The 18,970-nt window shown below is 42.1% G+C and overlaps 1 protein-coding gene across 3 annotated transcripts in view; it reads right to left on the reverse strand.

Annotated features, from left to right (window-relative positions):
• GABRA2 (gamma-aminobutyric acid type A receptor subunit alpha2) overlaps window positions 1–18,970 on the reverse strand; it is a 76,085-nt gene that overhangs the window by 16,723 nt on the left and 40,392 nt on the right. For all 3 annotated transcript variants that reach the window (XM_077934329.1, XM_077934330.1, XM_077934328.1), the window contains 2 exons: window positions 10,603–10,823; window positions 9,369–9,451 (listed from right to left, as the gene is read on the reverse strand). In XM_077934329.1, the coding sequence (XP_077790455.1) occupies window positions 9,369–9,451; window positions 10,603–10,823 (304 nt within the window). The remainder of the gene's footprint in view (window positions 1–9,368; window positions 9,452–10,602; window positions 10,824–18,970) is intronic.

The raw sequence follows: 18,970 nt of genomic DNA on the forward strand, positions 1-18,970 counted from the left end.
TTCAATATGAATATCAAGGTGAAAATCAGCACACCTCAATGTTGCCCAGAGATACCAACATAGACAACTGCAAACTATAAACCTTTAGCATCAGAGTACCGGTACTTGGATAACTATACTATCATAATTCTTGTGGATGCAAAATTCATCACAATTTTTTTGCGCCTCGATTTCTTTGTGTCCTTATGTTCCACTCATGAGAAGTCCAAATGAAGGAATTCAACCATAACCTTCTCCTTAACCCCTAATATCATCACATCATCAAGAAATAGCAACTGAAGACTCAAACCACTTCACAGAATACCACATAAGCAGTATAGAAAAACGCTGCAAGCAGGTTGCAGAAGTTCTTATAGCCATAGCTTGTGCAATTCTCTTCTCCACAGGTATAGCAAACCTCTTCTTTGCACCTGCAATATTAGAGCCATTTCCAGGCCAGATATTAGAAAACTGCTCCCAAAGAACTGGAAATTTGTCCTAAAACATGTATTTCCTCTGTGTAAATTTCAGAAAGTCATCAATAATTTGGTTTTGGCAATGATCATACTCTAGGACATCCAGCCTTCTACACCATGAGATTGGCATAATATGCTTAAATTAATTGCCCCGATAAGCTAACTGATTGCCAAATTCTGCACCTGTTGAAGTTTCCAAACCATCTTCAAAGGCAGCACTACACATAATGCATAGGGGATAAATTTGAACCCTGAGGAACCCCACGCTGAAAGCTACACAGAGCCGAAGAACACTGCCCAAGCATTACCCCCTGAAAAGGACCATCCAAGGAGGACTGGCATCACTGCAAAGCAATGACACCCACCCCCAACTTGGACAGTTGCTCTACGGCCGATTATATCAAATGTTGCTGAGAGGTAAAGGAAAATTAACAGGGACACATTTCCCTTCTTTCCTGACGGATGGCATAATACAGGGCAACCAAAACTGGACCTAAAGCCTGAATCAAGACCCAGTCTCGAATTAGAAGTTGGAGGCTCAGAGAAGCCAACCTCAAATGAGAGCTGAGCTTTCAAAGCCCCTAAATTCATTTCCAGCTGCGATCAAAATGTGAATTCCCAGCGTCCCCATTCTATACCCTTTACTTACTTGTCAAGCAGCGATGGCTGCACATGGGAGAGGAGAAGAGGGAGGTTTTCCACCCCATCGTGGAGGGAGAGAAAGAAGGAAAACACAAAGCAGAAAAACACCCCCAATGCTTCTCCTGTCTCTGTTGTTGGGTTGTCCTCTGCTTCGGTTCTCTTACTGCCCCCACTTATTGTTTATAGACTAGGCATTTATCTGAAGCCAATCGGATTAAAGTTGTTCTGCACTTTCTATTCGGTTTCATCCACAAATTGTTGTTTCTACAAGCGACTCTTCTCTTGTAAATCGAAACATTTTTGTTTCAGTTGAACAACGTTTGCCAAACTATGTTTTCAGTTTGCTTGGAGATAGACAGTGGGTGTTTCATGACCCACAAATGTGGCAAAAGACAAACAAACAAACAAACAAACCACCGGAAGTGTTCAGTGAAACAGCCCTTTATTTATTTATTGTTCATTTAAATTTACATAAACAATAACATAAAAAAACAAAGAATATATATATATAGCACAAGAGTAATTTTGAAATACCTGACCCTTCCATTTTCAGAAATGAAAATACTTGGTCATCTTATCTCCAAATCCATGAGCTCTTTATTGTCTTAACTATACTTTTAAAGACAAAGGATCACAGTTAAGATCAATTTAAAGCAGCATTATAATTTATTAAATATTAAAGTAAATAATAGCATGCTGGCCCAATCAACATTTGGGGCTTTCAGGGAAAATAAAATGACATTATCCAGGACATGCTGATAAAATCAGCTTTGTTGTCCCTACCTTCCAAATGAGTGGCACAAATGTGATAATGAAAATGGTACCTGTTACGTATTAAGATGTTAGTCATGGTGTTGTTTTTTTAATTTGATTAAATAAACAAACCATATCTCTGTGTCTTATTTGTATCTGCTCATGTAAGAAGCTGAAGCTTTCACCTGCCCTTTGCCATTTGATGACCAGGTCCTTCACAGACATCATTATCTACTTGCCTCCTGTTTCTCAGCTTGACTGCTTAATATGAGCATTTAGTTGGCCACTCTATCTAGCACCAGGAGAAGGTGGGGCTAGTTTGGTTTCTGCATCTTGGGGTGTTTTCTTCTCCAACAAACTCCGCTTCCACAGATCAGGGTGTCGCGAATACTTTTCTATCTGGGACATTCCATTCTGTTTCTTCCACGTTTGGGTTTACTTCGTCTACACCTGTGCATGAAATAAAGGACTGGTCAGTAGGCTACACCCTCTTTATTTTCAGTGGATAAACAGTGTTCAAGGTATCTTTGGTTTCGGTTGCAAATATGGTAAGCGCAGCAGGTTCTCTATCGTTAATGATGACTCAGGCATGCACTTCAGGGCTGCTTGCTTGAGGGAATGCAGGGGTATTTCCATGAGTATAACAGAACCCCTATATTTTGTGAGAGATGTATATGCCGCAACGTATATGTAGCAGTTGTGAGCACCTTTTGAGAAACACTACATTCATGGCGCACCTGGGCGTCATGAAGTTGCTGCAGTTTGAACCAGGTTCTTAAATTTTACATATAGCATTGGCAATAAAGCAAGGAGGAGGGGGACATTTAAGAGAGGTGTAAAAAAAAACCAAAATCCACTCACCTTGTAACTCTGTGAAACTTGAAAGCAGGAGAGGCTGACCAGGACTGAACTGTGGTGTGTGCTTGGACTGCTCTCATCAGAAACCATGCAGAATTAACTCTGGAAAGTTAAGAATAAATCTTCAAATGAGAACTGGAGGTTGAGAGAGAGATGGCCCACACATCTGGTTCACCGACATTAGGCAGCAGCAACGTTGGATCCATCTTATCATTCCAAATCATGGGTTGCATCTCTCAGGCATCATGGCACAAGGTGCTTTCCACTGTTGCACTCCAGGATCAACAGGACCTCAAGTGATCCTGCCTTGAGTGATGCAGGCTTTCCCCACAGTTTCACCAGTGAGAGTTACTGGTGAGCAGGAGCCTGAACAACATGTTAGACCAACGTTTAGCTGCCACTGTTGCCCCTTTTACTTCCTTCAGGAAATCAGTGTACTTGGTGCCTGTCATGATCCCCAAGTCATTCAGGGACTAAGGCACTGAGTTGGAGCCTACAGTGTCACTGGCCAAGGAGCTGGTCTAGGTTCCTGACTATGAGTCTCATGCTGAAGATCAGGGATCATGAAATCCAAGTAGAAGCCTGCTGAAGAGATCCCGTAGTTCCAGGGCCTATAGAATCAGAGACAGGATTCTCAAGGGTGTGTTGAGTGCACCAGGCACAGGAAATGGATTAGGTGGGAGACTGTGGAGCTCAGGGAACATACCTCCCTTCAGATGTGCGTTGGCCTTTTAAAAGACTCTAGTTCTTCAAAAGGGAACGGGGCAAAGGAGAGGTAGATGCAGGCAGAGGATCAAAAAGTTCACCAATAGCTATTGTTGAGCAAGCTGCTCACTAGTAGCTCCCCTTGCACTGACCTACTGTGTCCTATAGGCTCCTCCAGAATAGTTCCTGGTGCACAACAACCTTCTGCAATGTGTGCTGCTGTGGCTTTATTGCAGGATGTGTTAGTTGTTGTAAACGAATGGTTGCCTCTGTTGGATCTGTGCTGGGAGACATCTCAATCAAGGGTAATGATTAATGGTAACTGCAATTAATCCAGAATGCGGCAGCTAGACTGGTGACTGGGAGTGGCCGCCGGGACCACATAACACCGGTTCTGAGAGATCTGCATTGGCTCCCAGTACGTTTCCAAGCATGATTCAAAGTGTTGGTGCTGACCTTTAAAGCCCTAAACGGCCTCGGTCCTGTATACCTGAAGGAGCGTCTCCACCCCCATCGTTCAGCCCAGACACTGAGATCCAGCGCCGAGGGCCTTCTGGTGGTTCCCTCATTGCGAGAAGTGAGGCTACAGTGAACCAGACAGAGGGCCTTCTCGGTAGTGGCGTCCGCCCTGTGGAACGCCCTCCCATCAGATGTCAAAGAGATGAATAATTACTTGACATTCAGAAGACATCTTAAGGCAGCCCTGTTCAGGGAAGTTTTTAATATGTAACGCTGTACTGTTTTTAACACTGATTGGGAGCCGCCCAGAGTGGCTGGGGAAACTCAGCCAGATGGGCGGGGTATAAATAATAAATAATAATAATAATAATAATAATAATAATAATAATAATAATGGGCTGAAGACTCATATTGCTGGTCCTTGGATGTTTCTTCAATCGTTGTCTCCTGCTGCACAGGGATCATTTTTCTCCCATCCAACAGGAATGGCACTAGCTTCTTATAGAGCTTCTTACTCATTTCCCCCCCAGTCTCTGCGTGCATGGTGAGCTCCTTTTTTGTTGTTTTGAAGACTTTCACTTTTTCCCATCATGGGACAGAGGTTATGGAACATCCCCTCTTGCACACTTTTTAGGATAGTCAATTGAAAACTACCTCATACCTGAACTGAGAATGAAAGGTCTCCAAGGGCTGGGATGCTCAGCTACAGGTCTCAGAAGCATATGTGTGCCTCTCCCAGCTCCATCCCCAGACTGAGGTGTGAAGCATTTGACAAAAAACTTTTTGTTCATCTGCCTTATTCTAATCAAATTCAGAAACTTTATTGTTGTATTTTAATGACGGCTGATGTATTTAATGATTGTAAACCACTTTGTGAGACAATTGTTCTAAAAATGGTATCTGATACTTTAAGATGAATAAATAAACACCATCTCATCTTATTGCTCAAGCTCAGCTTCAATAATTAGGTGTGAAATGCAATAACAATTACACTCCTATTCTATAAAGCATGTTCCAGGTATCTGTGAGTAGACCACAATGTAGCATGATTGAATTTTACCCCCAATATAACTTGTTGCATAATTTGATCATCTAAAACCCACCTATGCTGGGAAATGCTGTTTTCAAAAGCTAAAACCTTTGCTTTTCCATAATTGAACTTTAAACAATTGTGCTTACAGTAGATTAAAAACTGAGATAACAGGCATTTTAGCCCAAGTATAGAGCAGGAGGGGAAAACTGCATAAAGTAAGATACAAATTTTCCTATTACCTGCTGATTCAGGACCCTAAACTGTGTTTTATATAATTGACTTTTTATTTTGTTCTGTGTATATCACAATGTTTTTTGTTGCTATGGCCAACGGCTGACACAAATAAAGTTTCATTCATTCCTATTACCTAGTTTTGGTAGGAGTCCATATGGGTCATTTAAGACAGTTCTGGGATCATTTATGGAACAAATTAAACAAAGTAGCAGCAAGTATACATCCTTACTTAACTCCCTTGGTTGTGGGTTTATCTTTAGTAAACTGTCCCTTATTACCACATCTGATTTGTGAAAGACTATTGCAATACAAAGGCAAAAGAGGAAGAAGCGAGAGGTCTTTTATCAACAAGAATTTCTTCCACTTTCTGCCATAACTTGACCCTGGAGATATAACCAAAAGCTACCTTTAAATCCATGAAGGCAGCAAATAGTTTCCCTCACAAGGTTCTTGTATATTTCTCAAGAAGGTGACAAAGGATCAGACAGTGATCAAGGGTTGAACAATCTTCTCTAAATGCTGCTTGAGAATCAGTAAGTATATTCTCAGATTCTAAGAAAGAAATCATTCCATTGCTTAAGAACCTGGCATACAACCCCCCTTGACTGATGGCAGGCTAATAAGTCTACAGTTTCCCAGATCACAAGCTTGACCCTTTTTTTAAAAAAAAAAGGTACCACTATTGCTTTTTCCATCTAGAAAGGATCATGCCAGAACAATTCACTGTAGTAAAAAGGGCGTCCAACAATGGTGCCCACCAAGGTTGCCTTACTTATATAAGTTTCAGAGGTTTATTAATCAATCCAAATCCTTCCCACTCTTGATCTGAGGAATCACAGGTAAGACTTCTTTTACAGAAACTGGGTTCCCAGGATTGGTCAGCTGTCTAAGTAGATCCAGCAGCTATAACCGCTGCCTATGAGCGGATGAATTTAACCACTGAAGCCCTTGGGGGAAGATAAGCAGCCTCAGCAGTGGGCTGGCTGTTTCTGCCTGTGTTGAAAATGCAGGGAGATGACTTGAAGGCTTTGCAGGAGTGGATGAAGGCCATGGAGGAGGATGTGGCTCGGGAAAGAGATATGCAAGCTACCGTCTGTGAAGTTGTAAGGGATTCAGGCGGAAAGTTAGAGAAGCAGGAAAAGGAGCTGCTCGCACTGGCTTCTTGATGTGTACAGAAAAGGGGACACTGTTTGCATCGCCCTAGGGTGCAACTATTCTTGGTCAACTTGCTTGGTCACCATCAGGATGGGATGATAAAGCTGAGGACAGCACCTTGAATGAGGAAGGGGAAGTAATAATAATAATAATAATAATTTTTTATTTATACCCCGCCCTCCCCAGCCAAGGCCGGGCTCAGAGCGGCTTACAAGCAATAATAAAAACAAGAAGAATAATTACAACTTAAAAACAAAAATAAAATACAACATTAAAATAATGGAACATTAAAATATTAAAATGTAGCCTCATTGCAGGAGGAGAAGGAAAAGAAAAAAGAAAGAGAGGGAGGGAATCAAATTGGCTCCAAGCCAAAGGCCAGGCGGAACAACGCTGTCTTACAGGCCCTGCGGTAAGAAATCGGATCCTGCAGGGCCCTGGTCTCATGAGGCAGAGCGTTCCACCAGGCTGGAGCCAGAGTTGAAAAGGCCCTGGCTCTGGTTGAAGCCAATCTAACTTCCTTAGGGCCTGGGACTACTAGGGTGTTGCTATTTATGGACCTTGAGGCTCTCCGTGGGGCATACCAGGAGAGGTGGTCCCGTAGGTACGAGGGTCCTAGGCCGTGAAGGGCTTTAAAGGTCATGATGTACCAGACTTTAAAGTAGTGATGATGATGAGGGAATGAGGCTGGCTTTTACAGAAACTGGGTTCCATTTTGGTGTGGACTCATAGCACAGCATCAAGTAGAGAGCCTAAATAAGATGTACCGTATTTTTTGCTCTATAAGACTCACTTTTTCCCTCCTAAAAAGTAAGGGGAAATGTGTGCGCATCTTATGGAGCGAATGCAGGCTGCGCAGCTATCCCAGAAGCCAGAACAGCAAGAGGGATTGCTGCTTTCACTGCGCAGCGATCCCTCTTGCTGTTCTGGCTTCTGAGATTCAGAATATTTTTTTTCTTGTTTTCCTCCTCCAAAAACTAGGTGCGTTTTGTGGTCTGGTGTGTCTTATAGAGTGAAAAATACGGTAATAATATCAACTGTGCCTGTAAAGTTGGCTCTAAAGTGGCCCTCAGACATGTGCTGAGATACAACGGTTTAGAGCTTGTGATCAAGAATGCAAAACTCCTGAGACCACTTGCCAGAAGGTTTTACGGTCTTTATTAAGGGAAGCATTTAGAAGCAGAATCCATGGATCACAAAAAACCTGGTGCTCTTTGTGTGGTAATAAAGCCTTTAAGTTTTTCCCCCCTAATTGAAAATAACAAAAGGAAAGATTGCTTAGCCCTGACTTCCTGTAAGAAAAACAGGAGCCTTTTAGAGCCTTTCCCCATCAAATTGCACTCCTCATCAAACCATTGGACACTCTTGGCATTATACATTAGCATTTTCTTCTGTTTTACACACTCTCAGCAAAAATTCATATTAAAGATTCAAACACATGAGTGTTATCTACTTTTATTTGCTCCGTAGATCTTAACCAGAGCACATATTGTTTTTTTCTTTAGGTCGTGTCCAGGAATTAAAATCTGGGGCATCCAGAGTCCTTCCTTAACTGACTAGACCAGGGTTTCCCAAACTTGGGTCTCCAGCTGTTTTTGTGACTACAATTGCCATCATCCCTGGCCACTGGTCCTGCTAGCTAGGGATGATGGGAGTTGTAGTCTAAAAACAGCTGAAGACCCAAGTTTGGGAAACCCTGGACAAAACAATGATCCTATTCAGTCACCAATGCCTCCCTTCCCTAAGACCCTTTGAGGCTCTCCTGTTTGTCTGTGTCCACGTGTGGACTAAGAGTGTCAACTAAGGATTCTTTCATTATGTAATTCTTAGGTGACTCAACCTATTTTACCTTGAAAACTTGCAAGAGCATTCACATCAAAAGAGACATCCTTTCTCCTGGGTGAGATGCAGTTGCTTAAATCTAATTGAGAGGCTGATGCCTAAGTTCAAAGCACAATGTATAAAACGTAATTCACAACCACAATAAAAACGTATATTATTACTTGTTTGGTGAAGGACATTTTATCACAAAGAATTACACAAAGTGTGATCTTCAAACTAGCTTCAAAGCAAAGATGATTCACAAAATGTCTGCTCAGATGTCACAACAACCCATGTGATTTTACAAGCCATGGTTTTTTGTGTAGTGTCTGAGCCAAGTCTATACTTCTCAAAGGAAGAACAAAATATTAGTGAGATATATTGTCACCTTTCCACCACACAAACAGAATTAAGCATGGACTCATACCAGTTAGCCTATCCTCATATTAGCCTGCTTCACACATCACTTTAAACCATAGTTAAGCTTAAGCGCAGTGTGCTGGTGCACGGGTTGGAATGGTTTGGCCCGTTTCTTTCTACAAAAAACCGTAAGCTGTAACCAAGGATTGTTCTTTGCTTGGGTTGAACATAACACTGAGCCAAACTATAGCAAAGCTCCAAACAGCCCTTTAAATCATAGTTAAACTAAACTTGGACTTAAAGTGATGTGTGAACCTGCTCACTATTTAGTGCAAATGCATTTTCAGTTGCACTTATTTTGTACAATTTAAAAAGCGTATTTGTTGCATTAGAAGAGTATTGTAGAAGATTTTACCTGCTACAGCCTTCATACAAGTACAAAAGAACAAAACATTAAGATAAACTTCAGCTTGTGTAGGGACTGCATTGGCGTAATTTCAAAGCACATGTTTTCCAGATATTTTATTTCATTTTCCACACTGCATCAGGTATGTAATTATTCTTATCCAGGTGCTGTATTAACAATTGTGTCACTCTGCTACTATAACGATTTAAACCTATTGGTCAATAAATGACATTACTTATGATGAATGCTGCAATTAGGCCATAATATCTTCTGGAAAAACAAGAACCCAGGGAATTAGCTAACATGTTCAAAGACAAAAGCACTGGAAATGAATTATTTTAAATATAAAAAACCCCAGAACATATAATGCAGCACAATGTTGCTGAAGCATACATAAATCGTGAGCAAGTCCAAGAGCAGAAATGAGATCTTGAACTACGTAAGATATTTACTAGCTAGAGGCTGCGCTTTTAGCCATGTTACTTACAGCTGCCAAATTTCAATGGGCACGAATGGGCATCCATAGGGAAATCTTCTAAGTGCATTGGACATTCAGCCTGGACAGTAAGCCTAAAAGGGAAAAGACCACTATATACTTAAGTCTGCTGTTAAAGAGTCATGAAAACCAATTCCATAAAAGTAAACTGAACTTACAGATTGCAGAGATTAATTACACAAAATCAATTAAAACTTAACCCTCTATTTGTCCTTTATTTGTTTTATTTCATCCTTCAGAGGACACTGCCTCATCACAACAAAACGGATCCCAAAACTATAAGGCCAGCTGAACAAAATGGTGAATTACGGAACTACAGGTTACCCAGTAACATTCAGTTCAAAAATACATGCCACATGAACACAGAAGTCCTATTAAAGGCACGGACCTTAAATAAAACTGATAAATAACTAAATGTTGATTGTTTCAATAAAAGCACCCCAGAAAATAAATGCATCAAAGCAAAGACTTATCTATCAAAGCTAGAAACATGCAGCAAACCAGTTTGCATGTAACAGTAAGTCAAACCATGGCTTAGCATGGTTCCCGTGTTCCCATGGGCAACACACTAATTCCTTCGACCTCTTACTTCTGTGCTACCCAGTGCCAAGCCATGGTTTGGCTAATTCATTCATCTGAACTCAGGCTCATGGGTGTTCTCATTCTAGACAAGCCATGTGCTGCAAACAAGCTTTGTGCTTAGTTTACAGCTTGTGGTTGGGCTGAAAGAAACAAACCACGTGCCTAGGTTCAAATGCTAAGCCCTGGATAGCGCAACAGCAGAAATATCAGTAGAGGAGTGCAGTGGCTGCAGTCTCCTTTTTTAGAATCCACATGTACATGCAAAATGAACCAATATTTGCAAACTGATAAGTTTATGTATTTTTTGCAAATGTAACAGATCTCTGATCCACCTGTATTAGGGCATCTCAAAACTATTCATCTGCTAGTTTCATAGCATGCAATGGGTGGTATGTATGTGTGAATAGGCTACTAGGGAGGTCTTTAGATTATCAGGGCACTAGGAAGGATGCAGTTCTTTTTTGCATCCAGTACCTCTGGGAAATGGATGGTGTATTTTGCCATGTTAGGAGTCTGCTTACCCGAGTGTTTGCTGCAGGATGCCGTGAAATGAGAGTGTTAATAATAGGGAACATGCTGGCTTGATGCTAAAGTGAGAACAGCTTACCAGGACAGTGATCAAAAGACAAAATAAAATGTGCACCTCATGGTATATAAGAGAGTCCCGTCATCTTGAATTCGTAGTAGCTTATTTGGCATTGTCATGTTGTGAGCTACTGACTTCTTTCCATTATGAAAGAATGTATCTGGAGTCCAGATTTTGCTGGCCATTAAATTGTTCAGTCGAAGAATGTTCATTGGACCCTTAAACTTTAATCTCTCATCTTTCCATCTTTGGCGGAAGAAAACATCTATTGTGTATTCCTGAAGTGGGGGGATATTAAAAGTGTTTTAAAGTTAGTTACTATCAGTCCATCTCAATAAAGTAAAAGTAGCACATTACCAACTTGGAGAAAAAGCAAGGAGAGGCAGGACAATCAATACATATTTAGAAATTGTGTGTTTGTGTGCGTGTGTGTGTGTGTGTGTGTGTGTGTGTGGATGCATACTTTCAAAGTTTTGCTGCATGTCTGCATGGCTCATGAAGTTTGCTGTGTACAATGCTTCCAAACTGTGTTTAAGTTTGGACTTTGGTGAGTCTGTAGTGGATAATATAGCATGAAGGGGAAAAAATAACCAAAAAATGCTTCTCTTCGTGCCATGACTTCATGAAGTTGCTGGTATCATTAAGAAGATATCCTAAACAGATCTGCAAGATCATAATGGAACTCAATATATGTTTAATATCTTTATTATAGTCACTTCGCTGCATTCATGAAAAACAGATGCAGAAAAACTGGCCTACACATTAGATGCCATATTTTCAGACAGCAATAAATTTATTCCATCCTTCAATTTTATTACCTCCTCCAAAACATTTTTTCTCAATTTTAAACGTTTTGTTTTAAGTCCTTTAATAGGATATTCCCCAAAATACAAAAATATTAAATCCTGCAAAACTATGCTAAAGAGTTTTGTTGCCTTAGCTATTCCCCTCATTATAATACACACAATGATAAACATACAGCTTCATTTTACTACCTAATGTGTTCCAACTTAATTTTGCTAGCTAATGTGATTCTATAATGGTTGCTTTGCATATCGACAGTCCCAGTTCCTTGCAATTCAGTAGAGTAATTGCAAAAAAAGCGAGGTCTTCCTGTTAATTTGTGCCACAGTAAATATTTTTAATAGGAGTCCATGCATTACAATGCAGCATTTGATACACTTCCATTCTGCTAATTTTCTTCTGGTAATGCAAGCTTCAGTTTCAGCAGCCTGGAAAACAGGGAAATATCTTCAGAATAGGTAAAGCTGGAATACAATCCTCCATACACTTACCTGGGAGTAAGCCCCATTGAGCTCAACGAGGCTTACTCTTTAGTAAGAGTAATGGATAGGATTGCACTGTTGGCATGGGTATTTCTTGCTCCTCCTGAGCCTTTTCTTTCATTTCTCACGTTGCGTTCACTTCTCTCTATACCAAAAACAGTAGGCTTGTGCTAATCTTGCCCTGCAATAAGACACAAGCTCCTGTGTAGAACCAAATGGTGCAAACGACCCGGAAAGCCTGTACACTCCATCTTGGTAGTCAAGGGACTAGGTTTCTTGTGCTACTCTCTTATCAGAGAGGTGGATGAAAATTGGGAAGGTGTCTGTTAGCAAGGGGTGAGTTAATTGGGCTAGTGTTGCCAATTTACGTAGCTTGCTTTTGTAAAATTATCAGCGTTGCTTAACATGTTAGCCCCTCGAGGACAAGTCATGACAAATGCTTGCTGTTTCAGCATCTATCCTGAGCCTGCAATGGCAGCAAGGCTCTGCAGGCTTTTCGTAGAACTGTAGAGTTGGAAGGGACCACAAGGGTCGTCTTGTCCAACCCCCTGCAATGCAGGAATATTTTGCCCAAGGTGGGGCTTGAACTCATGATCCAGAGGTTAAGCCTGTCTTGTAAGTTTTCGCCTTCTTCTAATAAAGCACTAGCTTTGATCACTCAGGCATTTTTTCCCCCATCCTTCTTGGGAAGCCCTGCACCAAGCCACTTACACACGTCCTCCTTTTGGCCTGTGGATAATGATGATAATGATAGTGACAACAACAACAACATTATTTATACCCCACCCATTTGGCTGGGTTGTCTCAGGCACTCTGGGCAGCTTCCAACGCCTACAAAAACATAATAAAACGTCAGGACAATAGGCACAGTTAGCAGGATTGCAGAGTAAGGATGCGTTGCGGGAGCCATAGCAGCCAGATGGCGAATTCCTGGCTGGAGTTAGGGAGAGTGGGTGGGTGCCTGTGGCAGAGGTGCTGGATGGGTTTGGGACTTCCCAGGATTGGTCAGCTGTCTAAGTAGATCCAGCAGCTATAACTGCTGCCTATGAGCGGATGAATTTAACCACTGAAGCCCTTGGGGAAAGATAAGCAGCCTCGGCAGTGGGCTGGCTGTTTCTGCCTGTGTTGAAAATGCAGGGAGATGACTTGAAGGCTTTGCAGGAGTGGATGAAGGCCATGGAGGAGGATGTGGCTCGGGAAAGAGATATGCAAGCTACCGTCTGTGAAGTTGTAAGGGATTCAGGCGGAAAGTTAGAGAAGCAGGAAAAGGAGCTGCTCGCACTGGCTTCTTGATGTGTACAGAAAAGGTGTTTGCATCGCCCTAGGGTACAACTATTCTTGGTCGACCTGCTTGGTCATGATCAGGATGGGATGATAAAGCCGAGGACAGCACCTTGAATGAGGAAGGGGAAGTAGTGATGATGATGAGGGAATGAGGCTGGCTGCACATCCTTTGATGCAGGCTAAAGTGAAATAGTGTAGGGTTGGTGCTGCCCCAGCCCTGCCAATCTAGGTGAATACTGTTCACGATGATAAATCTGGTGAGCTCATGGCTAAGTAATTTCATTAGTAGCCTCTGGCTAAGTAATTTCTGGCTAAGTAATTTCATTAGTAGCCACATGAAACACTGTTGGCCTGGCTGTTACATTTGTGGGATGAAGGAGAGGGCAGTTTGAGTCTCTTGCAGGGAGAGGCAGTGAGCAATGTGGCTGCACACCCAGCCCCAAGGCAGCAGCTGCATGGGTCTCAGAAGATGCAAGGCAATCACTGTTTGCTTGATTGGATTATAGCCATGTATCAAGATGCTTGGGGAGCAATAGCAGAGATGGAGGTAGAACACCCCCATGGCATACACAGGCAATGGCGAGTCCGCTCCACTTATGACGGGGACTTCAAACTCCTACTGGCACTTATGCAAGAACAGCCCCAGACCTGGGTGGGCCTTGAAAGCAGTGCAAGTTCTAGCAGGTGTGAAAGACCCCTGACTACCAAGAAGAAGTGAAACCGATCCTCCAAGCTCCACAGAAGTTGCCCTATCAGGCTGGGGAAAGGTTGCTTCAACTCATATTAGAACAGGCTGTAGTGGCTGCAGTGTCAGGGGAAGCAAAGGGTTTGGCTCTACTCAGCCCGCTGGTGGAAGCCCTCTGGCCAATTGCAAGCTGCTGAAATGCTGAGCTCAGCTGGGACAGCTACTTGTGTAGTACTGGTACAAGGAGATAATGTGCCTAGAATTGCACCTGGAGTGGATAGCAGCAGTCCCAGCCATCATAATCTGAAGGGTCCCACGGTTCCTCTACTGACTGTATCCACACTTGTGCCAAGATGTTTCTGCAGCTTCTGTAGATCAGGAGCTTGGCTGTCATCAACTCCCACAGCGGCAGTGGAAATTTCTACCTCGGTTGGACCCATCGATCAGCAGAAAATACTGGCTCTTATAATTGCTGGATCTGCACACAGATGCCAATGCAAGGACATGGTGGTTTCCCCAACTTATTTCAAGCCATTGGATAAAAATGATTATTGTGTGGTGCAATGTTATTTGAATGCTATGCTAAGCAAGTGCACCCTGTCCTGTGTACCCCAGTGTGTACAAGAGTTGCTCTCTGATCTTACCTTCTCAGTCAATGCAATGAGACGAGAAGGGATAATGTATCCTGAAGGGATTAGGGTCATACTAAGCAGATGTGGGATGGGGTCATATGGTTAACTCCTTTATATGCCATCAGTCAAGCTGGAGGGATTTGTTGGGACCAACAAAATGCAACCTACAGTAGACCTGGTAAGAGGAAACCTATATGGAGCATGGAATCAACACCCTTGGGTTGTTTGCTGGATCCAGGACCACTACAGACATGATATGGCCTGGAACTAACTGGACCAGACCCCTAGGATTTACTGGGTGGGAACAAATGGTACCTATTGGGTATGTGGGAACTATGCCTGGCTGTGGTTGCCCCCAGGGTGGCATGGATGATGTTACCTGGGTCTGCCTTGGGTACCGTATCAGATGATGCCAGCCCTGTCTAGTGACAGGGCATTAAATTGGCGAACCTGGAAAGGAAGATGGACTTTGATCAGTTTTTAACCATGGTGATTATTTGATAGTATTGATTCCACCTGCTGGAATTATGTTCACCATGATGAAGGTCAGTGAGTTTGCTGAGATAATGCAGGCAGCTTTAAACACCACTGCACTGGGGTTGGCTGCCCTCAATGAGGAAGCCTCTGCCGTGAAAGCAGCTGTCTTGCAAAACAGGCTAGGTTTATATATGATTGCAGCTGCTCAAGGAGGGTGTTGTGCTTTTATAAAGCAGGGGTGCCGCATATATGTCCAGATAAACCTAGCTTCCTAAGTAAAAGGATGCATGCTTTGTATCAAGATAGCACTAAGACAGCCAACTTGGAACAAGAAACATGGAGGATTGTGATATAGGTTCCAAAAGCTTGGAGGATGGTGGCACTGCTTATTAATTATGACTGTCACAATTACAGTGATAGGATTGATTTTGTTTTGTTTTGTTTTTATATTGTTGTGGATTTTGCTTGCAGCCGAGTAACAAATGCACCACATGACTCCCCTCCTTTGAGACCCCAAGGGAACTACAGAAGAACACATGGGGCAGATTGTGTAGATCCAAATGGTGCAAATGTCCTGGAAAGCCTGTAAATGCCACCTTGGAGAACCCCGGCTTTGAAATTTTGAAGCCTTAGTTTTGGTTTAGTTAGTTTGGAGAGGGGAGGCTTCTCGTACTGACTGCCTTATCTGAGAGATGGGTTAGGAAGGTGCCTCTAAGCAAGGGGTGTGTTAATTGGGCTATTATTGCCATCTTACTTAGCTTGTTTAACGTATTAGCCCCCCCCACAGACAAGTCATAAGGAATGTTTCCTGTTTCGGAGTGCAGCAGGGCTCTGGAGGCTGTCTTGCCAGCTTTCACCTTCTAGTAAAGCACTAGCACGGATCACTCTGATGTTTTTGACATCTGTTTTTGGAACCCCTGCACCAAACCACTCACACTGGCCCTCCTTTTGGGCTTGTGGATCAATCAGGACAGTTCTTGTTGAACTGCCACCCTCTTCAGTTATAGCACAGAGTCAGACTTGTTCAAAGTCAGAAGGCCTCTATAAGGTGAAATCTATGAAATCTGGCTGGGCGCACACACCACTGAATTCAAAAGTTGACAACTTAACCTAAAAGCCTCAAGATGAAATCTGGCTGAGCTTTCTCTACTCCTGTACGCAAAATCCAATATAAGAGATATTCAGTTTTATGGAAGGTTTGGATGTGAGTGTGGGATGGGATGTTCCAAATTCGATTCAGTGTAGGCCATGGCAACATTCCCACCTTGAAAACTTCACCTTTTGTTGCAGATGTTCTGTTACGCATTTGTATTCACTAAACAGCATCTCATAAATCTACTTGGTACAAGTAGATGTGAAATATTGGCATGTATAAATTTCTGTAAGTGATAAAAGTATATGCCCACCTCCCTTGTGGCTGATAAATCAGAGAGTGAAATCCAGCTGCTCCTCAATTCAGTTATCAGTGCTCTTGGATGAGTGGATGAAAATCTGGAGACATGCGAATGACTAGTCGAAAATCACTGCAGCCTCGCCATTTCATGTTAGGGGTGTTTGGATCATACTTTTGGTAAACACAGACATTTTCATATATATATTTTGCTTACAAATTATTGCTTCTCAACTTTTATATATATAAACAACATACACACAATTCCTTGGCATACCACCTTCATAGTCATAAGGCAATTTAGTGATAAGCATTTCTAATTTAATTTTGCCTTGTTTTAGTTTCAGAACTGTTAATAGCATTACTGTGCTGTATCAGAAACACATCTAGGAAGCTAATGGCGCTGTTTTGCTCAAACAGCATTTTCCAAAACAAATGTTCAAAGCACACACTTCTGCCAGGTATCTGAGCATAGATGTTTTATGATATGTACCTGAGTGAGACACACTCAGAAAAAGTGGTGCGGCTCCCACAATTCATTTTGTTGCTGAGTAATTCCTTACTGCTCCATTTTAATGAATTCTAACCTTTGTGCCAAACATCAATAAGGATTCTGAAGAAAGTTCCTTAACAACAGTAATTAATCAAACTAGATTTAAGCTTGTTGGTGTCTTTGGTATCTTATCTCTCTTACATTGTAGATGTTGATTCATTTTATGGGTGCTTGTTCTTTATTATTTTATTAATACTATTGCTACATGTTTGTCATGGTCTTTCGGCCAAAACAATAAACTTATAAATTTGAACGACAGTAATTAGAGATAGACAAATCTGCCAATTTCAGTTTCTCACCCCCCCTTAAATGCAGCTTGCCATGTTTCTGCATCAGTTTGATTAAAAAAAGAAAAGTTCTCACAAAAATCCATCAGCATTCTGATGCATATTTCTTCTAAGACACACATTTTGCAAGCAATTTTCCATATTATGAGCATTTCTGTTATCTGCACTAATATGTGCACTTTTTTTTATATACGCTTGACCCTAATTTAACATTGAATGGGGGGCGGGTTTGCAGAACCAAAATTGCAAAATTAAAAGAAGTGCAAATTTTGAAGGCTACTTGCATTTCGGTTGATGCATTGCTTTGAGAAGCATGGATTAGGTAGGTCCGTGGTGAAAAGTGATCTAAACTGAATTTCTCTTCCATCCTTAATAGTAACTGTGTATTCCTCAACCAGTTCCCAAATGGTGAGAAGTTCCAGGGGTGCAACACATGCCGAACTATTGAAAATTCCATACATCTCTCATATATTCAGCACAGGGGTCTTTCCAATGTCCCAGTGCACTCTTCAGAATTGTCATCAGGACCTCATAAGTGCCAAGTAGCAAAAGTATGACTGGGTTTTCACCAGAATAGAAGTTCTAAAAGCCTATTCTACTACAGTCATGCCTTGGGTTACAGACGCTTTGGGTTGCGTGATTCCGGGTTGCGCACCGCAACGAACCCAGAAGTACCGGAACGGGCTACTTCCTGGTTTCGGCACTTGCACACGCACAGAAGCACTAAATTGTGCTCTGCGCATGCGCAGAAGTGCCGAATCATGACCCGCGCATGTGCAGACGCGGCGCTGTGGGTTGTGGACGCTGCGGGTTGCGAACACGCTCCCTGCATGGATCACGTTCGCAACCCGAGCGTCCACTGTATTACATGAGCAGACTGGGAACCACTGAGGCACAGCCCCCCCCCCAAAAAAGAAAATACTGTAAGGGTAGAACAAGAAGTTTATGTGGGAAGAATCTGTAATATGCCTCACTCTAACACCATCTGCATTGCCAAAAGTCTCCAGTGAATTGCCAGACTGGGTCTAAACTTCAGTCTGGGCAACTGCAAATGTGACTTGCATGGCCAAGACTCTTCTAATACACCGTCGGGTCAGTAAAAACCCTCCCTTCTTATTGCAGTGAAAGCGGGGCTTCAGAAAGAGTGCAATGCATGATGGATTTAACAGTTAAAATACTTTGGGCAGCACTGAATTCCTACAACATGGCAATGAAGACAATGGGGGCAGGGAATACCAACACATTTTCTAAATCCATCCTTCTTTTTCCTGATTGTAAGGATATGTGCTGTACATTTTTCTAAACGAAGTGAATATGCAATTAGCTATTTAAATCAGGACTTAATGTTATAGGTTTCCTTTGTCAATTATGGTGATTAACTGTTCAGAGTTCCTGATTTGTTTTTCTGTTTTGTGTTTGAGGGGAGTAACTTTCTTTTTAATTTTTTTAAGTGAACACAGCTTTTCCTCTCAGGCTAATGTCAGAATAAATTTACATCACTGGCTTCCTTGCAATTCTTTAGGGCTTTTTCATCACAACACTAAGCTTACACATTTCATAAAAACAGCTACAAGACAGCTGAATCTCCAAAGGTGCAATCTGCTTTATCCTTGCACTTTGCCTTCCTTTTGATGGTCTCTATTATTCTACATAATAAAGCCGAAAATCATCTCTGCATCCTTCACTCAAAGCATTGTTACTAATGCACTGAGCCTAAACTTGTAAAGCAGTGATTGAAAGTAAGGTTAGACTGGGAACAAATAGAGACATCCAGCTTACTCCGAAGGAGTCTGGGGGGCAGAATACCATGCAGTTGCATGTACCTAGTACA

Source organism: Podarcis muralis, chromosome 9 (genome assembly GCF_964188315.1).
Source record: "Podarcis muralis chromosome 9, rPodMur119.hap1.1, whole genome shotgun sequence".
NCBI lineage: Eukaryota > Metazoa > Chordata > Lepidosauria > Squamata > Lacertidae > Podarcis > Podarcis muralis.